Source organism: Ammospiza nelsoni, chromosome 4 (genome assembly GCF_027579445.1).
Source record: "Ammospiza nelsoni isolate bAmmNel1 chromosome 4, bAmmNel1.pri, whole genome shotgun sequence".
Taxonomy (NCBI): Eukaryota; Metazoa; Chordata; class Aves; order Passeriformes; family Passerellidae; genus Ammospiza; species Ammospiza nelsoni.
Genome location: NC_080636.1, coordinates 69,176,401 through 69,201,879, shown reverse-complemented (window position 1 = coordinate 69,201,879; position 25,479 = coordinate 69,176,401). Strand labels below are relative to the sequence as shown.

At 39.5% G+C, this 25,479-nt stretch overlaps 1 protein-coding gene across 8 annotated transcripts in view; it reads right to left on the bottom strand.

Moving 5' to 3' along the window:
* Positions 1-4,283: 4,283 nt before the first annotated feature.
* Positions 4,284-25,479, bottom strand: part of TMEM131L (transmembrane 131 like) — a 79,372-nt gene continuing 58,176 nt past the window's right edge. For 5 of the 8 annotated variants that reach the window (XM_059470385.1, XM_059470388.1, XM_059470390.1 and 2 more), the window contains 16 exons: positions 24,158-24,300; positions 23,399-23,541; positions 22,887-23,073; positions 21,606-21,791; positions 20,596-20,745; positions 19,435-20,048; positions 17,139-17,293; positions 15,741-15,865; positions 14,064-14,221; positions 13,065-13,250; positions 11,910-11,988; positions 10,787-10,872; positions 9,322-9,442; positions 7,156-7,244; positions 6,201-6,343; positions 4,284-4,696 (listed from right to left, as the gene is read on the bottom strand). In XM_059470385.1, the coding sequence (XP_059326368.1) occupies positions 4,418-4,696; positions 6,201-6,343; positions 7,156-7,244; positions 9,322-9,442; positions 10,787-10,872; positions 11,910-11,988; positions 13,065-13,250; positions 14,064-14,221; positions 15,741-15,865; positions 17,139-17,293; positions 19,435-20,048; positions 20,596-20,745; positions 21,606-21,791; positions 22,887-23,073; positions 23,399-23,541; positions 24,158-24,300 (2,844 nt within the window). In that variant the 3' untranslated portion in view covers positions 4,284-4,417. Of the gene's footprint in view, positions 4,697-6,200; positions 6,344-7,155; positions 7,245-9,321; positions 9,443-10,786; positions 10,873-11,909; positions 11,989-13,064; positions 13,251-14,063; positions 14,222-15,740; positions 15,866-17,138; positions 17,294-19,434; positions 20,049-20,595; positions 20,746-21,605; positions 21,792-22,886; positions 23,074-23,398; positions 23,542-24,157; positions 24,301-25,479 lie in introns of those variants that run through there. The other 3 variants (XM_059470387.1, XM_059470393.1, XM_059470392.1) reach the window with 2 other exon arrangements.

Sequence of the window (25,479 nt, the reverse complement as noted above, 5' to 3'; positions counted from 1 at the left end):
CTGCTGAAAGCAAAGCAAGTATGTGAAAAGGGCAAAACCAGAAGGAGGTGACTCAGTGACTAAGAAAAATAAACAATGGGTGTTTCACAAGAATGAAAGGGAAGAAAACAAATGATACCACTGTCAATACCAGCCAGGAGCTCACCTGGTAAGACGGCTCTGCAGGAACCTGTGGTGCTGTGAAGGCCATGACTTCCCAGGAGTCACAAAGGCTTCTCCAGAGGCAGAAAAAAGTTGGGTGGTGGAGCTGCAGGCCCTGCCAGCTCTAGTGTAGGTGGTGGAAACCTCCCTTGCTTCCACCCCTTCCAGAAGATTAAGTTAACAGCTCTCCAATGAGCTCATCTGCCTCCCAGCAGTCAGATCTCTCACCTGCCCTCAGAGCCCTCAGGCTCATTCTGTCAGTACTGGTCATGGCTCCTGTGAGCAGCTGGAACAGTCCTGCATGCCCAGCTCCAGCTGCAGGAGCTGTAGGACAGATCTGCCAATCACCACTGTACCTGTGACAAACTCAGATGAGCAAACAACGACAGTGCTCCCCATGTGGGCCTGCCTCGGGGACAGCCCTGTCCCTGCAGCTCCGAGCCCCACAGGTGGCACTTGCAGCTCGGCCTCGCCCATCTGCTGCTCCCATGGAGCTCAAAGCAGGCTCCCCTGCTGGACTGGTGGCAGCCATGCTGCTGGGCTCTCCAAATGCCTCCCTGCAGGAGCAAGCTCAGCTCTGTGCCAGCCCCACCCGGCAGGGTCCCAGCAGAGCACTCCCCTCTCCTGCAGGGAAGCTGCATTGGATGCTCCCCTTCCCTACAGCGCAAGGCTGGCCCAGGAAAATATCCTGCCACAGATTCTGGCTTTGTCCAGGTGCTGCCTCTCAGTACCAACAGACTCCCAGGAAATGTGACAGAAATATTCTCTGGTTCCATAATGGAAATACTGGCCCAACCAGGTAGGCTTGGCCAGTATGGCCTGTGAAAATCAAGGACAGTGGTAATGTGGTATCCCTAGTTCTCAATGCACATATAAGAAGCCACAAACCTGCTGGGAGCAGAAAGCAGGGGTGACTGTCACTTTGTCCCAGTTTTCTTGGGAAACCAGTGAATGCCCTGAGACTAAGTAGTGCTCACATGGTGACAGAAGTCAATACTGAATGCCTGGAACTGTATCCATGGGGATTTCCCCCCATTCCATCATCAGCCCTACTAGTGAACTGGGCAAGCTACTGCTCTTTTATACTGGTATTTTTGGTATTCCCGTTCCAATTTTAAGCATTTCTTTGGTCAACTAAGAAAACTTTTGCTGAAGTCTCTTAAAACAGTACCATTTTCAGAGAGATCAGTGAGGGTCCCAGTGCTGCTATAAGCACAAGGTAAGAAGCTAGAAATTACTTTGCTCATGACAATGAGATGTCTTAAGAGCAGCCTCTCCAGTTCACTCCAGCAGAACTATAATCACTTTGGTACCAAGCAATTATTTATTTAATATTTCCCTGTACTGTAGGAGGAAAGATTTTTAACTGAGCCCAATCCTACTTGCATTCAAGTAGATTGCTAATTAAGCTACAGATGTCTCCTGATGGCAGCAATTATTTCTAGTAACCTTAATGAGATTGTTACATTCCTTAGTTATTGTCATGAAAAGTTATATGAAAAACTATACCTAATACTACATAGCTCCTAGGGGAATAACTTCTGGATCTGTTCTGGTTTGATTAAAGGGAATGATTCTTTCCTTTCTTAGCAATAGTTCTCAAGCTCTTTGTGGCTCATTCCCCTTGTCTTTTGTTTGCACTTTTAACAAGACTGATGGAATTTTTCACACAGGTCTTCTTTTCCAAACATTCCTATCTGGCTTTGCTCTCCCTGAATTCTCCAGTGCCTTTGCTTGGTTTATTGCATAATTTTTCCTCTCTTTTCCAGTGATTGACTCTGTTTAGAACATACACTTTACTTACAACAGGGACTCAGTGCCTATCAGAGCTCCGCAGGGCTTCAGGTTGTTGTTTGCTGCAGATACAAGAAAACCATGTCCTTACACTGGAACTTGAGGAAAAGCCTCTCTTCAGTGCACAGAAAATAAGGATATCCTTGAAACACTGAATGGAATTAACAGAATAAACTAAGGCAGCTAAGCACATCTTTTCACATCATCTCCTCTCTCCTGTGTCTTTTTGTCCAAAATCCATGCATGCTATACAACAAGTAGTATTATCCAAGGAATAAAGAAGTTCATTCCATTTCAAACCAAAGGATCATTTTTTTTTTAAATCTGTATTTATTGGGTTTATACTCCCACTCTATTCCTCCTGAAGTCTCTTACCATAGGCAAGAGGTGCACAGAAAGCATGTCAGTGGTTATGACTACTTCTCATGGCTTAGTACCATTTTCAGGAGCATCAAAGTTCATAGGAACATGTGAACTTCCCTTCAGAATTACAAGCAATTACGATTAAATTCGAGTCAAACAGATTCCTGCCCAGCACAACACATCATGGAAAGCAGCCATAGACCCAGGTGCTAATTCCTGACCAAGCAATTAAAACACCACAGTTCAGAGAAGCATTCAGCAACGATCTCATTTTTCTGACATTGAAACCAAAGGAAGGCTTTGGAGCACCTTGCACACAAGCAATTAGAGCAGGTAAATGTAGGAGCTTTTGAATTTCCCAACCACTGCCTGATTACCTTCTGAGCTAACCCAAACACTCGTGAAAGCATAGTTGGCAGAGTAACTTTCAACAAAGCTTACTTTGCAGGAACTACTGATTTACTGAAACAAACCTTTTGTGGAAATGCACTGTTTTGGCTAAAATATTTCAAGCCCTGGGATGGCATTTCTCGATGAAACCAGCAAGATAAAGGAGCTGGTCTGATAGCTCAGCAATGAAAGAGAATAGCAGGGCCAGAATTTAGGTCTGAGATTACTGAGTAGCCTTGCATGCAGGCTGTGAACTATTTTGCAGTGCCTTTTCTGCTCTGTCTTTGAATAAAAACATAAAACAGCCTTGATTTCTTAGTGTCAAACAGAGCTCTTGTCTTTCAGTCACTCTGTGAACAAAAGGCAAGATGAAATTAGGTAGCAAAAAGTGAGGAACTTGCTCAAGCTTGCAGAATCCTCAAAATAGTGTTTAGACCCTGATGGTCTCCAGTGTGACCTCCCATGAGGAAAAGGACTGCCACCTCCAGTACAGCAGGTCACATGTGGCTTCATTCAGCCAGGCCATGAACATGAAGAAGAGATCTCTTCACCGGTTGAGGTACCTGTTCTCCTGCAGCATCACCCTCCAAGGGACATCATTCTTCCTCATGTTCAACCTCCCATGGAGCAATCCATCACCATGGCCACTTGCTGTAATGCCTGTGGCCACCACAACATGAATTTGGTTCTGCCATCTCTATGGCTCTTCTTTAAGCAGTTGTACAAAACTGCTACTGGATCCACTTTCACCTCTCTCTTCAGGCCTGACAAGTGCCCTTGTGCCAAGGACATCTCTGAACCTAAGGGACGCCTCCGCCTCCTTTTGATGTCCAGGCACACTCTGCCATGCAGAGAAAAGGGCTCTACAGGAGGGGTAAGCAGAGACATCATGGTGGACTGAGTCCTGGCATGGGTGGCAGCATTTGCTCAGCTGCTCAGTTTTAGTCTCCTAACATAAGCCAGCACATTATCATTCTGTTTGGGAGAGTGGTGTGAACTCTGCTCTCAAAGAAACATTTCTTTCAGCTCAAGCTTTGGCATTTTAAACAAGTGCAATTAAATGCACTGAAAATGCTACTGCAACATGAAAGCTAAAAATAACAACACAAAATGCCAGGAGTCACTCACAAGAAAAGTTCCTGGAAGAAATGCCCACTCACCCACACTGCACAAGCTTAACATTGTCCAAGCGACAGCTTGCAATTTGAAGCCAGATAAACAAGCCACAATTCAGCCTTTTTCCTATTGCCAAAAGTCTGCACTCACTAACAACTGTATCAGCACTAGAATTGACACCATTTGGAAACTCTCTGATCTGCATCAACAGGTAGGTCCCCAGCTACTATTTGGTACAGATGTAATTACTTATGAGTGTAAGTAAGTTTGTACCCACAACTGCTAAACCACTCCTAGTTTATACCACAGAATGTAAACTTCAGAAGAAACATGTGCACTACAGGTTCATGGACGCTCTTAAGAACTAATACTGTCCTTGATGATGATAAAAAATTTGAATTTCAAATTTGTAGCCTTCATCTGACAATAACAGCATCCTGAATATGCTGTACTTTTTAAAATGCACTGAATGCTCAGACTTCAGTAAAAAAAATTTATTTTCAATATAAAAGTGCCAAAATATTCACCAACATTGTAATCTATCCAGCAACCAGCTTACTCTAGTAATCAAAATTGCAAGCATCTTTATTCACATTTTTAAATCAAATTCCTTTCACACGTTTCCACAATAACCCGAGTCCCTCGAAAGTGGGAAATTTGCATTTCGATTGGCTGCTGTAGTCCATATGTCCAAGTTCATGTAGGCACGGAAGGGGTTAAACCTCGGATAGTATTCCTGCTTACACATAACTGCCTGATTCTCCACGTGGGTTGAATGTTGAGTCGTGGCACTGACGGGGCAGCAGCTCTCATAAACATCACTCTGGGGTGCCCAGATGGAACCAAAAAGTCCAGACATTGGAGACAAGCTTCGGGTGCTTGAGAGGTAGGGCTGCAGAGCAAGATAAAACCAGCATGGGAAACTGCAACATGGACCATTTGCCAAGGAAAATCTGGAAATGCTAAGTACTAAATGGGAGAGAGGAAGCAGGATTTATGCAGAAATTTAAGAAATCCACAAGTAGAAAATTACAGAGGAGTTTACAAAGAAATATGGCTGCCAAAAATATTACAGCAGCATTAATGTAAATGTATGTGTGTGTGTATGTGTGTGTGTTTAAAAGCCCTCCACTGAATGAAGTCACATGAGTTCCTCCCTGCACAGCACAGATATTACTCTAAGAACAATATACTACTCAGTTCTGGTCAGACTGTTGAGGGAAATAGAGGAGAAATGGAAGACACACAAAGATCACCATGCATACTTTGAGAGTTAAAATGAAAAGAGAACGATGCCTAGAAATGACAAGAAATGGGCTGAAGTATGCGTCAGTCCAGAAAGACTGTGCATGCTGGGAGCAGAAAGGGATATTCAGTGTGAAAAATGAGACTGTAATTGGGAGCTAGGGAATTTAGTTAGAAAATTTTGAAAGCTTATAAAGAACCTCCTGGAGGGCAAGATGTATTAGTTTGCAAGGAAGTCTCTCAGCGAAGGTCATGGAAGCCTTGGGACTTTTAAAACTGAATGAAACATTGAAATGTATTGTGGAGAAAAGCTCGCCAGGGAAATGAACTGAATTATCTAATGCATTTTCCAATCTCTACCTTCTGTGTTTCCTGGCATTCCTGAATAAAATATGAAATAAAATATATGTTTATTTTAGGAAAAATTCTTCTACCAGTTTTGCCACTTTTTAACATAGACGAATTTTCATTTTTACAGTTGAAAATATTTCTTGCTTTATTTACTTAGTTTCATTCAAAATAAACCTATAGTAAATTTAAAAAAAAACCAAAATACAGTATTTTGAAAAATGAGCAGAAGAGAAGATAGTTACAATTAAAGACCACCTTGAACTGAAGTTACTACACTGCACTGTGAGATGACAAACATGGCTAGTCTGGAGTATAACAGGTTAAAGTCAGGATTCTGAAATCTGCATAAATTCAGCTTAAATCGCTTGAATTTCCTACCAAAAAAACCCCCTGTTAAAGTACCTGAGAGCAGCTGTCCATTCAGCTCTTTAATTTTCAAATCTCTCTGGGTTTTTCTGTCTGCACTTTTTGGGTTTTAGCCTCAGGTGGACACACTGATTTTCACAGAAAAAAGTCTCAGTAGACTACATAAGCCCAAAATATTTTTCCATGTGTAAGCTGATTTTAGTCAATTTTCAGGCAAAAGGATCATCTCAAAATTTTGCAGACAAGGTCAATAACATCCGTGACAAACAGCTGGGAAAAACCTGGGCTACCAATGCTAGCATTAAACACAAACATCAGAATACTTAGAAGATTCATGAAGAACATGTAAGCAACAGGTAGGGAAAAGACAGGAATACACGAGGAAGGCTGTGAAGGAGCACGCAAAGGCAGCGCCTCACAGTGACAATACTCACTGTGGAGTTGACATAACTGGCAGGCTCCCAGGCAGGTGGCATGTTGGGAGGAGCATTCCAGGTGGAGGGACAGTTCTGGTCAATGAAGGCTGTGTTCTGCATTGCTGCAGTACCTGGGAAGCCACTGGGGTAGTTCATGTTCTCTGCAATTTATAAAATCAAGAAGACAAAGTAAGACTTATGCAATATAAAACACTACTAACATTTCTGTGGAGGAATGCTGAATCTTCTTGAGAGTGAGTCAGGCTGGGTCTGACCTAATCCTTCAGTGACTCCATGCAGCGTCAGGGTAGCACAGCAGCGAAGTGTATCAATTTCTGTCAACAGGACTACCACTCTGTATTAGAGACCCACTAACAAATTGTTATCAGGAGGACAGGATAAAGACTTGGCAGTCCCTCTGCTGGAGAACAGAGACAGAACGTGCATGGCAGAACCTCCACAGGCCTCACCGCCAACATGTCTCAGCTCTAAGCACCCAAGGGATCAGCGTGCTGCCTGGGATTCTGCAGTCTGACCTTTCATTAGTACTTAGGTAGGTAATGCTAAAGAATTCTAGATTGCTGCCAGTGTGCTTCCCAAGCCAAGAAACTCTAGCCTGGAAAGATAATTGGTCACAAGAGGCCTTGTATTTCACACACTGGAAGGCTGAAGCCTGCCAGAGGGGAAACAAAGAAGATTGTACAAAAAGATATGTGTAATACTGTAAGCACAAACATTTCTCTCAATTCCCTCTGGAAGTCCTGCATACTGCCTTTTCAGGCTCTATACAAAGGCCAATATTCTCATCCACCACATGCAGTCATTGTTTATTACTACAGAACACACTGCTGGAAAACGTAAAGTTGAAAGCAATGAACATCCGTGTATAGAACAGCTCAACCTTTTGTTCTATAAAAGGTGAGAGGAAAACAACCATGCTCTGTTATAATTAATAAGCTTTATTTCATCCTACCTTCTGGGAAAGCACCATATTCATTCATCTCTAGTGGACAATACATGTTGGAAAACTGGCTGTCACAAGCTGCATTCCAGTCAATGAAGCTGTCTCAAGAAAAACAAAATCTGCAGTCAGAAACAGTTTGCAAAACTTCTGAAAATTACTTAGAAATACTTATTTATTGTAAAGCTCTTGTCAGCAAAATACCTGTAACTGATCAGCAAAATACCTGTAACTGATCATGAGGCTTTTCACATACCACCTGTCAATTTTGCCAGTATCTACTCTATGCTACTACACAATCACAGCAATCTCTCTCACAGAGTTCTTTTTCCTCTGGGAAAATGAACAACTTGTAATGACAGTACCAGAATCCTGCAATGCCTAGCTGGGTTCAACTTTCTTCCCTGTAAAAAGAAAATAACTGTACTTCTTCCCTACAATCAAGTATTATGTGATTTGAGGTGGCAGAAGAAGACATAATACATTTGAATGCTTGAGAATAACAATTAAAATGGAGATTTCTATTTTCCCAACCAAATGTGCTAAAGTCCTGTTAAACAGTGCATTTTCTAAGATACACATAGATTTCTAGGGGTTATACTTCTTTAATTAAAATAATTTCAAGAAGATTTTTTCAAAAGTAATTCCTAAAGACATGCCAATAATAAAATAGGCCCTGCTACACAGCAAGTCTGAAGTAGTCCAACTCTGGATCCAGTCTGCAAAAGGATTTCATAAGAAGCTGCTCTACTTCAATTTTACTATTCAGCCAAGCAGCTATCTGAAGTTATCACTACTAAATATCAATACACAATTGCATGGGTGTGCATGTATTTTTTGCTTATGAAGTCCAAATTGAGATAGGTGTATGAAAGCAGTCACAGAATGGGCAAGGCTGGAAGGGACCACAGTGGGTCACACGGTCCAGCCTCCCTGCTCAAGCAGGGCCATCCCAGAGCACATGGCACAGGATTGTGTCCAGAGGGTTGAATGTGAGAGATTCCACAATCTCTCTGGACCATCCACTCTGGTGTGTGGTCACTGCACAGTGAAGAAGTTCTTCCTCATGTTCAGGTGGAACTTCCTGTGCATCAGGTTCTGCCCACTGCCTCCTGTCCTGTTGCTTGGCACCACTGAGCAGAGCCTGGCTCCATCCTCTTGGCACCCTCCCTGCAGATACTGACAGACATTGATGAGGTCCCCTCTCAGCCTTCTCAATGTACAGGCCCAGCTCCCTCAGCCTTTCCTTGTAAGAGAGATGCTCCAGACCCTTAAACAACTTTGTAGCTCTTTTCTGGACATGCTCCAGGAGCTCCTGATCTCTGTTGTACTGACCGTGGAGTCCGGAACTGGACACCACTCCAGATGTGGCCTCACCAGGGCTGACAGGGGGCAGGATCACCTCCCTTGCCCTGCTGGCAATGCTCTTCCTGATGCACCCCAGGGTACCACTGACCTTCCTGGCCACGAGGACACTGCTTGCTCAGGGACAGCTTGTTGTGCATCAGGACCCCCAGGTACTTCTCCTGTCATTTTGGATGACAGGATACAACTTGAAGAACTGGCCATATTTCACTGCTATGTGGTGGCAGAGTATTTCTGCTCTCTAGTTTGTGGCACATCTTTCATTACTAAAATTTGCTGGGTAAGCAGTGTAAAATATAAGAGCTAATCAAGTTCATTACCACAGGAAGATCAACCCAAATATAGACAGACCCTGAAACATACCAACTTGTATCCCTAAACCACTTTTATAGTGGAATATTGGTCTTTATAAAAATGTCTGTTCCTGCCTTTAACACAAGTACACGCTGCATAACACACCATGTGGCATACACAAGCTACAAGCAAGAGTGCAACAGATTTCAAAGTCAGGCCCTCTGCCTGCAAAATGAGTTAAAGCATTTAACAGCTTTCCAAAAGTATTTAATTAAACTTGAAAAAAGTTCTAGAATATCTATACATGAACAGGGACAGCAGTGAATTTGTATTAGTAAAATTAATCACAATGTACTCATGGAAGAGCATTAACAACTAGAACTAAGACTGAAGTGGCAGAACGACTTTTATTTTAACTATCATCTGCCTTTACAAAAATTATTAGTAAAGTACAGTCCTCTGCATTACAGAAGCCTGAACAAAGCATTATCTGTAGTTTTTACACAAAATGTAACTTGCCTGTTGTGGACAGAGGGGGTTTCTTGGATCATGCATGGTATATTATTCTCAAGGTTGTAGTTCAAACTGTTTGTCATGCAGACTGGCTGGGCAGGCCACAAGTCTCCTGTTGGGTAAAGACCTAAAAAAGGAAAGGGGAATGAAATACAGAGTAACAGGAAGGAGACTCCTAAGATTCTATCACATAGACACTTTACTCTCAGATCCCCAATAAGGACTGTCTGCTAGAAAAAAAAATCCAGAGTTACTAAGCAATTTTTTTTGTGATGAAGGCCCGTCTTTTAACACATCTCAATATTTCTGTTTTTTAAAAAAGATATATGTAAGACCTGAACCGAGAAACCAGAATTCAACAAAACAGGACAAGAAGTTCCTACTGAAGGTCCTTAAGTGTTCAGCTGTCAGTGCCTAGATGGCACACTTCCACAGAGCAGGAGAAACAGCAGGGATGCAATCCCCACTGGCCTCCTTGTGCCCACCCCTTAGTCACTAGTCACTAATCACCTCTGAAGTCCAGCTACACAAATGCAGCAGGAACAGGGTCAGGTTTCTAACACACTGGAGCCATTCCTGACCAGGCAATTTGTGAACTTATTAAATGCTGTATTTAGCCTCTAGCACAGATATTCATTGTGCTGCTCTTCACGGACTGCGTGTCCTGACTGCCCACAGATATTTGGTTCCTATCAACTCTATGAGAACTGGCAGCTGGAGAAAAGAAAAAATCAAATTAGCAATTTCCATGAGACAATGCTTGCAAAGTTGGCTCTATTTCATTATTTCACATGATACATATCAATATTGCTACCATGGAAGAAGGTTATTCAGCATTTATATCCTATCAGACAGTTTAAACCTACAGCAGAAGGGCAGGAAATGCTGCTGCCCAAAGAACCACATGTCCTGACCAGCTTTCAAACTCCACCTCACCATGTAGCATGATGCTTTTATGAATCCCACTCAAAAAGCTAATATTACTTCCCTCTGAGATACAAGCAATGAAAATGCAAGAATTTTAACAGTGCTACACAACCTCACTCATTATTGCTGTCAAAGAGAGCAAGTCCCAACTGTGGATATTTAGAGAGAAAAATGGTCATGTTTGATTTGGTGCCAAGCTTCACTTTAACACAGCAAGCAGTGCTCTTGATCTCGCAGCTGCATTGCTTCTGGACATTAATCTGTACACAGCAAGAAGATGAAAAAAAGAAAGAAGACCTAGAACATGAGTTGAAAGCTAAATGCTGTCTTGACACAGAGAAGATGAAACAAAAAAATATCAAGGTTAAAAGCAAAAACTGTCAAGGTTTTAAACCTTCATTTGCTAACTTTGCACCCAACTTGCTTAGAAGCAAGTAAGTTCTAGTAACAATGTGTTTATCAAGTTGGTGCATGTGTAATTAGCAACATCACTAAAACTGCTGGGCAAAGTGTGAAAAAAACAGCTCCAGTTGTTAGTACTGACCTTTGTTTTTGTCAGGATCTGCAGCTATGTCAGTGAAATTGGGACATAAGGTCTCAGGATATTGGGGGATGCTGTTCATGTCTCTGCTGAATGAAAAGAAAATTTCATTTCTTAAGTCTCATAATCCAAACTATTTCAAAGGAAATATACAGAGATGTAGAAAACATTCTAATGACAATCATAACTGCTATTGTGCTATTGCTTTTCCACTGTCCTGATTCTTCCTATTTCAGAATTACAACTGTGCAATTTTTAAAAGTTTTTTTCCAATTAAAAGCCAGCTACTTATCACACATGCAAAATGAATGAAATTAATACACCTTAATTACCCCATTTTTATTATCCAGTTATCAACCTATTGCAAATTAATTCAACAGCTGTTCTCTAAAACTGGAAAACAAGCTGCAGTTCGTGAACATCAGTAGGACCTCTTATAATTTTTGAACAACTTTCAGGTAAGTTTACTTTTATGTCCATGAAGACACCCAGAGACACATGAGTGTGAATTTGGTATTTATCAAAGCCAACCCATCAAAGGAACTAGTCAAAACAAATAAAAGAAAACATTTTCAAGCACCAGAATCCCAAAGGAAAAGGATTGGAGTATTTCTCCTTGTAAAAACAGAGAGTGGTCAATGAGAAGTGAAATGAGGATTCACAGCAATAAAACTTGTAGATGCTATCTCCACTGCAGTAAAGAGGGAGAAAAGAATGTGGAGGAGGGAGGAATCAATTTTCATGCTGTATATCCTAGGAGAACATTATTCCCATTAAAAAAATAGCATCAACTTGAAAGTCTTATTCCCACCTTTTTTTAAAAAATACAACTAAGCAGTAATGGAAATATAAGTTGCTAGGATCTGGAAGAAGTCAAAGTGGAAAACCAATTTCCATTTTTTTTCCATTTGGAAGCTTTTATTGTACTTATGCAGCATAATCAATTTTGCTTATATCTTCTCAGGTACTGAAGATGATTCTTCTTCCAACTAGTAAGTACAATCAGATGATCATAAAAAATTACAAGATAAAAGGTGCCAACAGGTATTATCTATCAAACTGAGACAAGGCTTCAAGTTGGTGTTGTTTCTTTAATGCCTTACAGGTGTAGATTCAATTTTTTTACCTGGTATTGCAGATGTTATGAGACAGATTTAGAGTGATAGGAGTTTCAGATGGAAAATCATTTTGTGAAATATTCTCTCCTAAAGAAAAGAATGACTGTGAAAATCAAAGATCCTTAAAAAAGAAGAATGCTCAGAATATACATCCACACAAACAGAATTATCAATGGTGTTAATCAAGTTTTCTCTCACACTGGATTATCACTAACTGCATCAATTTCAAGGCATGCTACCTAGGTCCATAGTCTTAACATGTATTTTATGATTTAGAAGTGATTACCACACTCTTGAAGGAGAGGTTCCTTGTTACTATCAAATTAAGTCTGAATTTAGAATGACTTATTTTCTTTTTTCTTAGGAGGCATTATAATTTGAACAAACAGGAAAGTCATATACACATGATTTGTTATCTATTAAATCACAGGTTCAGACAGATCACACACTATCATTAAGAAATGTCAAATTTTATACATACACAAATACACATGAAGTTTCTGGATATTTTTTAATAATTCAAACCATCTTTTTGCAGGTACCCAAACCAAATAAATACTTAATACTTCAGACATGAAACATATCCTGGTGTCACTTTAGTACTTTAAAATTTACTTCTCGTGCCACATCACTCTGGATAATTATGGCAATGACTTTCAACTACTTTAGTGATATTCAGGTATTCAAGAATTGCAGTAAAGAAGCACAGCTCCCATTTCTCATACTAGTCAAGTGGCTCAGGTGTTCTGGCTATTTACACCTCAAATACACCTATCCAAACCCAGCTCCTCAAATCTGAACTGCTTTCACACATTCCTCATTTGTGCATTACTGAAATAGTTTTAATGTTAAAAAAACCCCAGATAATGTGATGAATCAAAGGCAGAAATTGCTTTGGCTATTCTGAGTGCCTCTCAGTTCTCCCATCCTTCCATGACAACTGTGCATATTGCTTATTGAGGAGCCTGACAGTAATCTTCATCTCTATGAAATGTGTGCACTTCTTGTCAAATACAAAGTTCTTTACATCCCTCCTTGTGTGTCTAAGGGGTGCTCTACAAAAGATGAGTTTATGTGCCCCATGCTGTGGTAGGCCTTTCCAATCGGCAGGAAGGCTAAAACTCTGTGCTCTACTGTGAAGAGGAGCTGTTTGCAAAACTTACTGGATGGAAGAAAATGCCTGGTAGTAATCATTGGCTTTTTATCTCCATCTGAACTGCTGGTACTGCTCCAGCTACCCCAGCTCCCTCGACTTGCACGAACGCTTCCTGACGAACTTCCACAATCTGAGCTTGAATCAGAACAAAACTTCTCCAAACACTTCTTTTTGGACCGCTGATAAAAGTTTTCTAAAAAGTTGGGGAAAACAAAACAAAAAAACAATCAAAAAAACAACACAACATTTAAGAAAGTCTTGTCAGGGAAAAGTAATCTGAATCATGAATTTACATGGATTCTCTGAATTTACTGATGAGAGAAGAAATATTTGCTGGTAGCTTCAGTAACTAAACCAGCCCCTAACATAAGGAGCTTCTGATCTACATGATATCCCAGTAACATGAATGCAGTGATGATACAGTGCTGCTATAGGCCATAGGTTCAAAGAGGAAGTGCATACTGTCCTTTGAAATAAATACTTAATACAGCAGACATGAAACATATCCTGGCTGTAGGAACATGCATATGATAAAATGGTGCAAGTAATGAATTCATAAGTGATAGATGCTCTTATTATCTCATTAGAGATGCAAAGGACAATCCTATAGAAATTGATAACTTCCTTCAGATCTCCTCTTCCCTAAAGCCAGGGAAAACAGATGATTAAAATCCTGATGGAAAGGCAGGAAGCGGGTATCCAAGCTTTATTTGAACACAAAACCAGACTACCAGTCTGTCTTTCCTTCACCAAGAACTGATGGATCATTGCTTCAGACTGATTCACTTTCTGGTCTGCACCATGAATCAACCCCATGGAGAAGCATGCAGAGCCCTTCAGAAGTCAGCAGCTATTATTTCAGGCACTGTGTCATACCAGTCCTGTCATCTTCACATCAGGGTTCAAAAGGGAGACAAGCACAGGTCTCTCAAGTAAGGAATGCTCTACTGCCACAAAATTAATATTCTGTTTCTTTCCCCATTTTAAGATAATTAAGACTGCATACCTGTTTCTCCCTGTATGGACAAGTTCCCAGCTTTTTGGTCTGCTTTACAATTTTCCCCGTTGTTCTGAGGACACCAGGCTCTTATTCCAATATTCGCTCTCAGATCCGGCCTTTCAAATTCACTGCACATATGCTTCAACTCACTCTGCTCAGGGACCCTAATAGAAACACACCCCCCCAAAAAAAAAACATGTTTGCATTTTACATTTCATCTGCAGTTTTCCTTTCCAGGCATTAAACACTTCAACTCACACAGCTATCAAGGCAAAGTGCAGGGGTAGCAGTAGGTTTGGGAGTCTTATTCCCCAACTTTACAGAAACCTAAAAAACCTTTCAAAAAATGCAATATCCTACCACACAGACTACTACTTCTCAGAAGGAGAGGCAAAATGACATGTGCATATTTAATTCCATTCTCTAATGCACCTGGCAGAAGGCAATCAGATGTTGCAGTGATAAGCACAGTTTAGCAGTGTACAAAGATATAGATGCAAAGAAAAATGTGCCCTGTGCTCATTTCACTGGCACAACTATAACTAGAGTAAAATCCCAATCTGGAGCAATCTTAACTTTTTGCTAGTAAAGCTGGAATGAAATGTCTACATCCAATACCATAATCAGAGAGTATTGAGGAAAAATGATTAAAAGTCAGCTGTCAAATTTCTGCAGAAATGGAACAGTTCCATCTTAACTCAGAAAGCAGCAACTGCTGAATTGGTTCAGGGAACAGACACTAAACTTCAGTATTTCACTGCTCATTTTTTATCCTTCCTATCTACAAAGGTGTGCATCCAGCAAAGATTTACACATGCACTGACTTCCCACAAAATGAACAGAAATGTGTATATAACAGCCCTTTCAGATTTACAATCTCCTTTTAGAGTCCACTGACCTCAATAGAAGCACTTGCAATAAAAATTAAGTCTGTGAAGGCTTTGTAGGATTGTGACTTTAATTCAAAGGACTGGGGGAGGGGAAGGCGTAGGATTTTCTCCTCAGTAGTGTTTCTATTTTAAAAGGAGTTTGTAACAAGTATTTTTAAATAATTCATACAACTTAAATTTAAAATATATTAAAAAATAATTAAAAGTAATTTACAAAATGCATTAACACAATTCTCAGGGGGAAAAAAGTAACTTTCCACAGTGCTCACTCAATATTCTTTACAATCTAGTGCTGCTCTAGTTGTTTAAATCATAATAGCAAAAATGAAAGCCACTCTCTCATTTCTACACATTTCTCTCCCAAAATTGGTAGAGGACAACATCCCTCCAGTTACTCAATATAGCAGATGATTCTCCTGAAGATGGAATGATTTCAACAATTTTATTTTCCTTTTTTCAGTGAAGAAAACACATGACCAGAACTTCTCCAGACACTACACAAGGGGAAGGAAGCAAACCATCCTAACTTCAGAGACAGCACATTCCAGACTCTAACAGAGAGCTGCCACGGCTATGCAGAATGGGCTGCATCTATCTACAGGGAATATTTGAAAATTTTTTGTTTTGCTGGTGATATTTAGTAGTGCACATTCCTAAAAGTAAATGCTCAGGACAGGATTAATGTGTGTCTACTTAAATAGATAAAGTAATCCTGCCTAATGTATTATGCAAAATCTGCAGAAACATTACAGCAACTCTGGGTTTCTTCATGATTTGGTGAGGCAATACATACCTTGTGGATATATTTACATTCTTCTTCTTATTTTTCCTAGATGTTCTATTTCTATTCCAATTCATATTTGGTACATTTCCTTCCTTTTTATCCTGAGGCTTCTTCTTTCTATATGCATCTTCTTGCTAAAGGCAAAAATACAAGCTGAGACATTGTAAAATGAACTTAACTTAGTCAATGAACTCCACTGGATTTTTCTAGCTAAATTTCTCTGGACAGAATGGCCTGACCCAAATGCATAGTTACTTCATGATTTAGTAGCTTTCCACAGCACATCCTCTTTCCAGCACCATCACTTTAACCAGCCTTTCCAAGACTCTGTCCATCAAGACAGCAAGAGATGATGAGATAGGAATTTCTGAATTCCCAAACTTAGCATTTTCCCTTTCACAGCATCTAGCTCTGACTTTCAGGAAAATAAAAAAATGGAGGGAGAAAAAGTAAAGCAGTCAATAAAATTCCCAATGTGCTAAAAACAAAAAACATCTGCCAGATTTATGATCAGCTGGTGTGCAAGTTCAGCAGTAATAAATCCTCCCTTTCCTCAGCAACTGGAGGCAGTGGGGGAAGGCATTCATTTGAATTACAGCTGAGGAAATTATGGAGTAAGTTACCAGCAAATACTAGTCATTTCAAGAAATGCAAGAAACAAACTGAGCATCACCAGCCACATGGGCAAAGAAGTTTGTAACAACAATTCCCAAAGCAAGACAAGACCGTGTCTTTTCTCACATATTCCCCAAGCAATGTAAGCAATTCTTCCTTACACCTTTTTGCCATGGGATTTATATCCAGTACACAGAATATAAACATAATCCAGATTCTCAGGTTCACTAATTGCCTGATGAAGTTCTTTTAGTGTTTTATGCTGCCTGCAACAAAGGTACAGTCTTGATGTGTTTATCATACTCAGAAACTAGGGGTGAAGAACGATCCTTCTCAGCAACTGCATAATCTGCTGAAGGGCTTCTGCCTGCTGTACTCCCAAATGCAAGTTTCTGATGCAAAGCCCTGGGTTTGGAGATCAGGTCTGCAAGTGAAGGCCAACATGCCCACTTCCCTTGCAGAGAATGTTCCCACATCATTAGTGTGGCTGACAGCTGGCATTAGATTCCAGTATGCTTGTGCCTGCTCTAAGAGTAACAATCCCTGGCTGTGATATGGCTGTTTTGATTTTTACCCAAACTGTTCACCATTCCATAAAGCAGCATGAATACACAATGGATGTGGGACAGCACATTGCACTCTTCCTCATTCATCTGATTTACAGCATTTCAGGTCTGTGACTCTACAAAATAGTCCCTACATACACACACATATCTGTAGGTATATATATATGTACATAAACTATAAAAAGAGAATTTCAAATTTGAAAAGGAGAAAGATCACAATACCAACCTCAGAAGAAGTAATCTCCTCTTTTGCACAGCATGGAGTCTCTTCCTTGGGTCCCTTACTAATCTTTTTCTCTGTGGAAGGCTTTAGGTTGATCTGCTTTTTTGAAGTCTCACAGTTTTCTGTTTCATTCCTGAGAGGCACTTGCTGGCTATTCCCTACAATTAAACAATAACAACTGTTTGTATGGGAAGAGAAGGGGCTCTCAGTCATAACCACATACCTTTCTTTAAAAACAGCTTTGTATTGCTTTCCAAAACACAGGAGACTAATGTCTAGGCTGATGATACTGGAAAATTTTAAAACCAAAAGCTAATACAATGTAAAAACTCTTACAGCAGCTGCAAAAAGTAGCTTTGTGCTGGTTCATGGTCATGAGCACACCACTCCCAGTGCATACGAAGATTACACAAGTCCTGCTCATCTCATCTGAATTTGAGCTACTTGGTAGAATTTGAAGCTAGAGAACATTGGGTTAAAAAACAAAGAGGAAAAAACCCCTGCAAGCTGAGTAGGGAGAAAGGGCAGCCTTTACTTGGTGCTTGACACCTCAGAAGTGTCCTCTGCATTCACTGTGAAGACAAAGGGAAGTCATCCTTTCTTTAGCATGGGTTCCATACTAAATGTTCTTTTACTTGAGAGGCTTATGAGGAAGAAGAATTACTTTGATCTAAGAGTCCAAAAGATGAAAGATTCAAGAGGAAGCCTGCCTCAACAACTAGCTCAGCTGAGTCACATTGCTCTGCCTGGGCCAGGACAGGACAAAATTCACTTTGCCTCTGATTGGTTCCAGGTATCTCAGAGACTGCACTACATCCGCAGTGGTCTGCTACCAAGGCTTTCAGCTGCTCTGTGTGAGAAATGTCATCATTTACTGAACTGAAGTGGCCTTCTCAACTGGGAAAAGCACACCCAAATGTTTTTACAGTTTCCTGCCAACCAAGCACAACATCCCAGCTCTGAGTCAGATACCAGCTCTCCTCTGGAGGGGAACAGGCAGCCATGAGGACTGCAAAAGGAGCACATGTGAATGAAACACCAGGTGAGGGAGAGTGCCAGAGCTCTAAAGAATGCTCTGCTGCTCTCCAGCATACAAACATGTGAGTACCTGAGGTCCTGAACTCCCTGTTTGCACAAAACCAGGTCTGTAATGATAATCAAAGTACAAACACTGCAACATGGTACTTTTTAGACTTAACACATCCTACTAAATGTCTTGAAACACAGAAATATCACATGCCGGATAGTGCAGAAAGCCACAACTGCTAATAGACAACAAGAGAGATTACCTTTAGTGCTTTACTACTGAATATAATGAATTATCTCCTCATTCAAAGCAAAGAATAAGCAACAATGCATTTTAGGAGCATAAGACAAATACCTCAAAATACTCATATTCAAAATATATCTCAAAATACCTTGTAAGAATGAATGAAAATATCTTGCCTTCACCTGAGCTTGCATGCTTGTATCTGTTATAGCTCACAGGTAACAACACAAGAAGCAACAAGCCCATGGTAGCAACTACACAAGACAGCAGGGCCTGAAATCCCTCTCTGATGGCTCATTCCCTAAATAAACTGCCACAGCTACAGCAAATGCCAGTTTTCACCATTCAATTACTTTGCCAAGTGCCTCAGTAAAGCCAAGCTTCCAGAAGATACATTCTCCTATCCTGCTTTTGATTTCTCCCAGGTGTACTTCTGCTGTTCTTAAAATTTTGAATTGTGAAGCTAAGAGGTGAGACTTCCCAGGCAGCCTAGCCCCACAATTTCAAAAAAAGAAAAACAAGATTAAAAAAATACAGCTATGCAATTACTGTGGAAAACACTGATTTGCAGATTCTTACACAATAAAAGTTCACACTATCCTGATAAGGTTTTCCTTATTTTGGGTGGTTTTATCGGAGGAGTTCTGAATATCTGCTTCTGAATGTGCTTGCTTGGTGATTCAACCACCGTATTTTCAGTGGACCTGAAAATAGCAAACTGGGATCCTTCTGAATATCTGACAAGGGCAATTTGTGTCTTATAAGCAGATCTATGACATCAATTATTTTAGCAGTTAAAATGCTACAGCAACAAGCTTGAAATTTGTAAACCAAGCAAATTTACGATTTATAAAACAACTTTAAATGTAAGCTGCTTCCTTGGGAATGTAAACAGACAAAGCACAGTAAACACATAAGAAACACCACAATTCCCTTGTCCTACGCAAAAGACAAAATCCTGATCACAGTGAACTCATCAGAAGATTTCACTTAGTAATTCAGACTGATAGAATTTGAGGAAAAAATTACCACTAGTTTTCCTTATTTCTTGCAGTTCTGGCTGTTGTTGAGGTGAATTTCTGGGCAAGTGACTTTCAGGTAGCTTCTTGGACATCTTCACAGAACAGAACTCCTGTTCTTTGAGCTCAGCTAGATTTTCTGAAGTTTTAAGGTTAGTTTCCTTAGGAAACATACATGTTTGAAGATCTTCCTTCAGATCACACTCTGAAGAAGTATTTTTAACGAGAACTGTATTTTTCAGTGTACTTTCTTCTTTACCCAGAAAGTCTTCTGGAAGAGTTAAATTCTTGTTAACGTTTATGCCATTTGCATATTTCAGAGTTACCCAGTTCTCACTGACAACATCAGTGCAAATGTCCTCTTTTGGTGCTGAGATTTGGTTCTCTGCAATCTGATTCTGTTTCTCATCAGCAGCTGCAATGGCACTGCCAGCTGCTGTGTTTGGTTTCTGCTTACTGTAGTAAACTGAACATTTGTGTTTCTTCTGAGAGTGGCTGTAGGTCGCAGGACTTCTCTTTGCCGCACTCTGACTTCGGCTGGAAGAAGTGCCTACAGACAGGAAGCCCTTCCCTTTACCTTTATCTGAGGAACTATAGGAATCCATAAATGTCTTGCAGCTTCCCCTTGAGGGAAAAAAAAAAAAAAGGGATTTGTTTTTCTTTACAAAGCCATCATGAATTGTTTTATGAGATATTGTTGTAAGAAAAGAAAGGGGGGGTATATTCATAAGCCATGAAATTGCTTTAGGTCTTTAATTTACCATACCAGCTAAGCACATTCTGATTTCAGTGAGAATTGAGCAACACTCTAAGTATTTGCTCAGACTTCCAACACACATGCTTCAATGAGTAAATGCCTGACTGACCACTCAAGAGGGTCAGATTGAGAACAATCAATACATTTTCCATTCTCTCCATGGCTGTCACACCTGGTGTATCCTTTAACTTTATCACACAATTTTTACCTTATGTATTACTCACAATAGTCAAGATTAATAAACCCCTGAGTTCCTCCATTCCTCCTGGTTTGAGGTGGAAGTTCTCTAAAAAAGGCTGCTTGGAACACTTTAAACCAGCACACAGCAATATCAGTGAGGGTCAGACAGAAACCACCACTCCACAATAAACACAGTAGAAAAGAAGAAAAAAAAAGAAAAAAAAGTATTTTTACTTGTAGGAATCAGAGCTGATTACGTCAACAGAGTTGCTGTTCTGCTGTGGTGAAGCACTAGGATTTGGCCTCTGTCTTGATTTCATGAATTCTGCTAGAATATACTGGGCTTGCTGGAAGGCTATCAGAATCACTCCAAGCAGGGACAAACTGCCAAAGAAAACAACAGATACTGGTGTCTACAACTTTCAGGAATATTCAGTGAAAGGGTTAAAAAGCTTCTAACAAGATACACTTATCAAGTATTTTTTTGGTAAATTCTACAAAAAAAGACAGACAAACTCAAAATACAGCCTTAAAAATTATAGTTGTAATAGTACTTTCTTTTCCTTTTTTTCCTTATAGGCCTTACTAGTCATTAGCTCGATAAAATAACTCAGTCATGAACTTTAAAAAAAAATAGAGCAAAGAAAAAGCTCATTCTAAAAGAGATAATCCTTGAAAGTAATTTAGAAGTAACTGTGTTGTAGTCTTACATCATATCATATTATGACCTATCAGCCCACTGTTCATTTATGATAGTCATCATCATTATTTAGGTATTTATTAAATACTGTTTCTTTCTTTTCCTAGAGAAAATGCTGGCATAAAATGAGCTACAAATGCCATCATACTTCTGAACTAAAAATTTAGATGCAAAATATCCTCTCTCTCCATGGTGTACTAATTGCATCAAACATATATGGATCAAAGCAAAAATCTTTCTAATTCATCAAACCACCATCTCAATCATGCAGTGTAAATTTTGTTAGCAGGAAAACAGAATGAAAAATTCCTGTTTTTTCAGATCCCTGTAATCTTCTTCTGTTGCATCTAGAAGCAGGCAAAGTGGTCACTGCTGTCACTTCATTTGTGTTCTGACTGTTTCCAGTGTCCAAACCACACAAGCAGCAGCACAGTGTGCAGGGGGATCTCAGTCAGGGATGCATCAGCCCATGTGTGTTATCACCACGGCATTCACATGCACTGCATCTTGTAGGAGCTCTGGGGTGCTGTGAGGAAAGCCTTACCTTACAAAGAGGACAGTGAGCCTCCAGAAAGACTCTTCCCAGCTGGGTCCTGGCACCACATCCGCACACAGCGGTAACAGATGGTGAGGGAGAGTCACGTTGAGCGTGAAGTGGAACTCCAGATCAGCAGCAGTCACCAGTGTGAGCTCACGAATTACCCATGAAGATGTAAAGTCAGGAGTGAATCTGTCAGGAAAAACAGAGGTGGTGTTACTTTTTCATTGTTTGGCTGAATTTTACTTTCTGAAGTCACACTGATAACAAAAATACAAACAATACGATGATGACAACAGGAACAACAACAACAATAATAAGAAAACTAATTTAATAAAATTTACCAATAATTTAATAGCATTCTTAAAATTACTAAAATATTGCCTCATTATTACTATGAATTATCAATTTATTAATCCAGTAATAACAGTTTAGTTATATGAAATAATATTATTTAATAATATTTTTTAAAGCATACTTAAATTAAGTGTCCACTATCTGCTTAAACTGTGCAGGTGGCATTAGGTCATCTTAAAGTGGCAAAATATGTGGCTTTATTGTGACTCTTCACAATATCTTGTTACTGTGACATGTTTTCTTTTTATCAAGGCAATATACATCATCAACTCAGATTAATCAACAAAAGCACAGCTGCCCAGCATACAGCCAGCATGATTTCAGAAAGGGCCAGGTAGTACTAGCGTGCAAAGCTGGAAAGATACAGAAAGCAGAACAAACACCAGATTTGTCTCTTCTTCTACTTCCCTGACCCATCTCAGTATTCTACTTGATTGCTAGAAGGTATAACTTGCCTTTCTAATCAGTAGAGGTAAATCTGTTGTATGGGAAACCACAATTACTTTACTACAGTAACATTAACTTTACTTTTGCTTAAGTCACAGTAGTATCTTTCACTCAAGGATAGTTTAAAAAGAATCAGTTTTAGACTATGTGCAATGCTGAGAAAACATGACTAGATTGTGGTCAGGCTACTTGGAACAAGCTTAGAGAATAACAAGCAAATAAAAAATTGTGGCAACTGTTTCGTTTTAATTTATTACTTCATAATGCACTGATAAAAGCATGTATGCTGCTTTTTAAAAATAATGGGTCATATAAAGAACCAGTATTATATAATCCATTCGTTACTGTTATCCTGCGGGAAATTCTTACTAAATTTCTATTCAAAATTTTGTGTGTGGTATGCCATTGGAGTGTCTGTTTCTGAAATTAATTATTTCAAATTTCCACTTCAGTTATTTTGTCAACAAATTTGTCAGTGCTTACACAATGCTGATTTCTCGTGATGAGTTTTGAGCTAGGAAAAATTCCCGACAGTCTAACACTTCAAATCCATATCCTTGGCAACTGTAACCATTGATTTTCATTGATGAAATTGTTATAGGAAGAGGCCCAATATTCTCTACTTTGAAGTTCTTCGTAATGGATAGAATTTGCTTGCTGTCTTTCAGTTCTTAAAGGAAAAAAAGAGAGCAATTAGTTTACAGTGCATGAAATTATTTTCTTACATTCATAAATAAATTGCTATTTTTACTTACAATTGAATAAAAAAACCCCATAACTGACCAAGATCTAATACAGACTATTCTGCAGTAGTGTATTTCTAAAACTTTTAACTATTTTCAGTCAGAGTTTTGACAAAACAGAATCTACACTTCTCAGGGCCAAACTCTTCAGCCTTGACCATTCTGTTTCTGTAACATTACTGTTCTGTAAGAGTTCCAGTGCAGAGCAAAGCAGGCAGCTGCACAAGCAGAGACCTGTGTCTCCTTACTCACGTCGTCTGCAGTCCATTAGTGTTGCTTCTGGCACCTTGAACCGAAGGGATCCTCCTGCACCTGGGAGTCTTCCCCCTACTTTAAGCAATTCTTTGGCTCCAAAGCCTTCTACATTCACCACATCCAGAACAGTTAAGTTGTTTCTGCCATAAAATAAAAATCAAGCAGTCAGCCACTAAAGCACAAATTAAGTTTGCAAAGTCATGGCTTTGCTCTCTAGGTGCCAAACCAAGATAACAAGTGTAGAATCAGGAGCAAAACCTAGACAGTTTTCTCCTAAACAGAGACAGGATCACTCCAGAACCAGCCCCTAGTGAATTTCAGACAGTAAAAGGAGCAAGTTTAGTGACCAGTGCCACTAGATAACAACTGTGTCACCTAGTGAAAATGGTTGCTTCTTCAATTAATAAACTCCCTTTTCCTACAAAGGTAACCAAAGTTTGGCTGCATAAAAGACTCACTGGATCCATAACTGCTATCATTATTAAGTCGGGTTGAAAACAGCAAAGCCATACAATGTGTTTCTGTCTTAACTCAAAACTGCCTCAGTACAGTCACATGCATTTTACAACCCTCTGACAACATATCAAGAAAATTAATGACTGAGACATAAGGCACAAACACACTCTAAGCAATTTTTATTAAACCAGAGGTATTCTGACTTTCAAATTTTGAGCATTTGTCTATGTGCCAGGACTTGGCAAATTCATTTTTACATTGAGCTGCTTGATTCTCACTTAGAACTAAAATTTGGCTTACCTGATTAAAATAAGGGAAGCTACTCTTTTGTAGTCAAGAGGCGTAAAAATTACACCAACTTTTCTGGTTTCCAGTGGCTGTAACCTTAAACAAAGCATCTCAGAACTGCATTTCTTGCTGATGAGGTCCTCTTGATGTGCATTCTGTTAAACAAAAAATGCATTTCTTACTCACAGAAAACATGTGTGTTTAAAGATGTCAATAAAGAAAGCACTGTATCACCACTTAGCACCACACAGAATATTTCTGGCAAGGTGCAGAAACTGCTAACTAACTCGTTATACCAAAGTCTTTCCTTTTGACAACATAAAACATCAGATAAGATTTTTTTATTTGAGCAAAAGTTCATATTACTGCACTTATTATGAGGAATGTATTACTTCATTATTTAAAACAGCTTTTATTTCCTCAGATGGAAAAGAAATTATATAGTGTCTTTCATATTCAAGAAATCCTGAAACACTTCACAACACAAGAACTGAAGTGTATTGATTGCACAGGGAAATGTGGCAACCATTATACCCTCAGTGCATGACTTACAACTTGATTGAAGTGAGAAAGGGACTGCTGGTAAATATGCTGATAATTTGAGTCACTGGAAGGAAGCCAAAGAGAATTCTCAACTATATTAATTGAAAACCAGAACTACCAGAAGTTCACTTAGTCTGGAAATAATGTAAATTTTTTTAATACTGTTGTTTATTCTTTCTGCCTTTGAAAAATGAAAATAGCCCTATAACTTGCTCTTCCAGAACTGAGGTCCCTTCTTTGAAAGGGGTGATCAGATACCTATAGCAGTCAAAAAAACCATAAAGATTCCAAAATGGGCTCTCACTTGGTTGTTTCTCAGTTTATGGGTGTTGTACTAACAGCTTTTCTATCATTTTCAGTTCAAAATGTTTTTATTCTTAGTCTTTTTATGAAAAATAATGCACAAAAACTATCAGAACCTGCATTTAATAATCAGTATTCATTAAAAGTAAGTAATGTATGGTGTTTGCAAACTTCCCCATGTCACTCCCTACAAAGATGAGCCTAACAATTCACTGCACATAAAATGACTAGGAAAATGACATCAAATGCAAAAATTTAAATATTAGCAACTATTTATTTGGTTAACGAGGCAAGATCTGTCTCATATGTGCTGAAAATCTACCTAACCATGCATGTTCCCCCTAGCTCTTCAAACCTAATGAAAACCATGTATTGCACACACTGATGTGAAGATCCACAGCTATTTTTCCATTTGGCCAAGAGTACGGTGTGTGGGACTGTGGAAGCTCACTCCTCCCCCTACACTACCTTCCCTTTTTCAGAGTGTG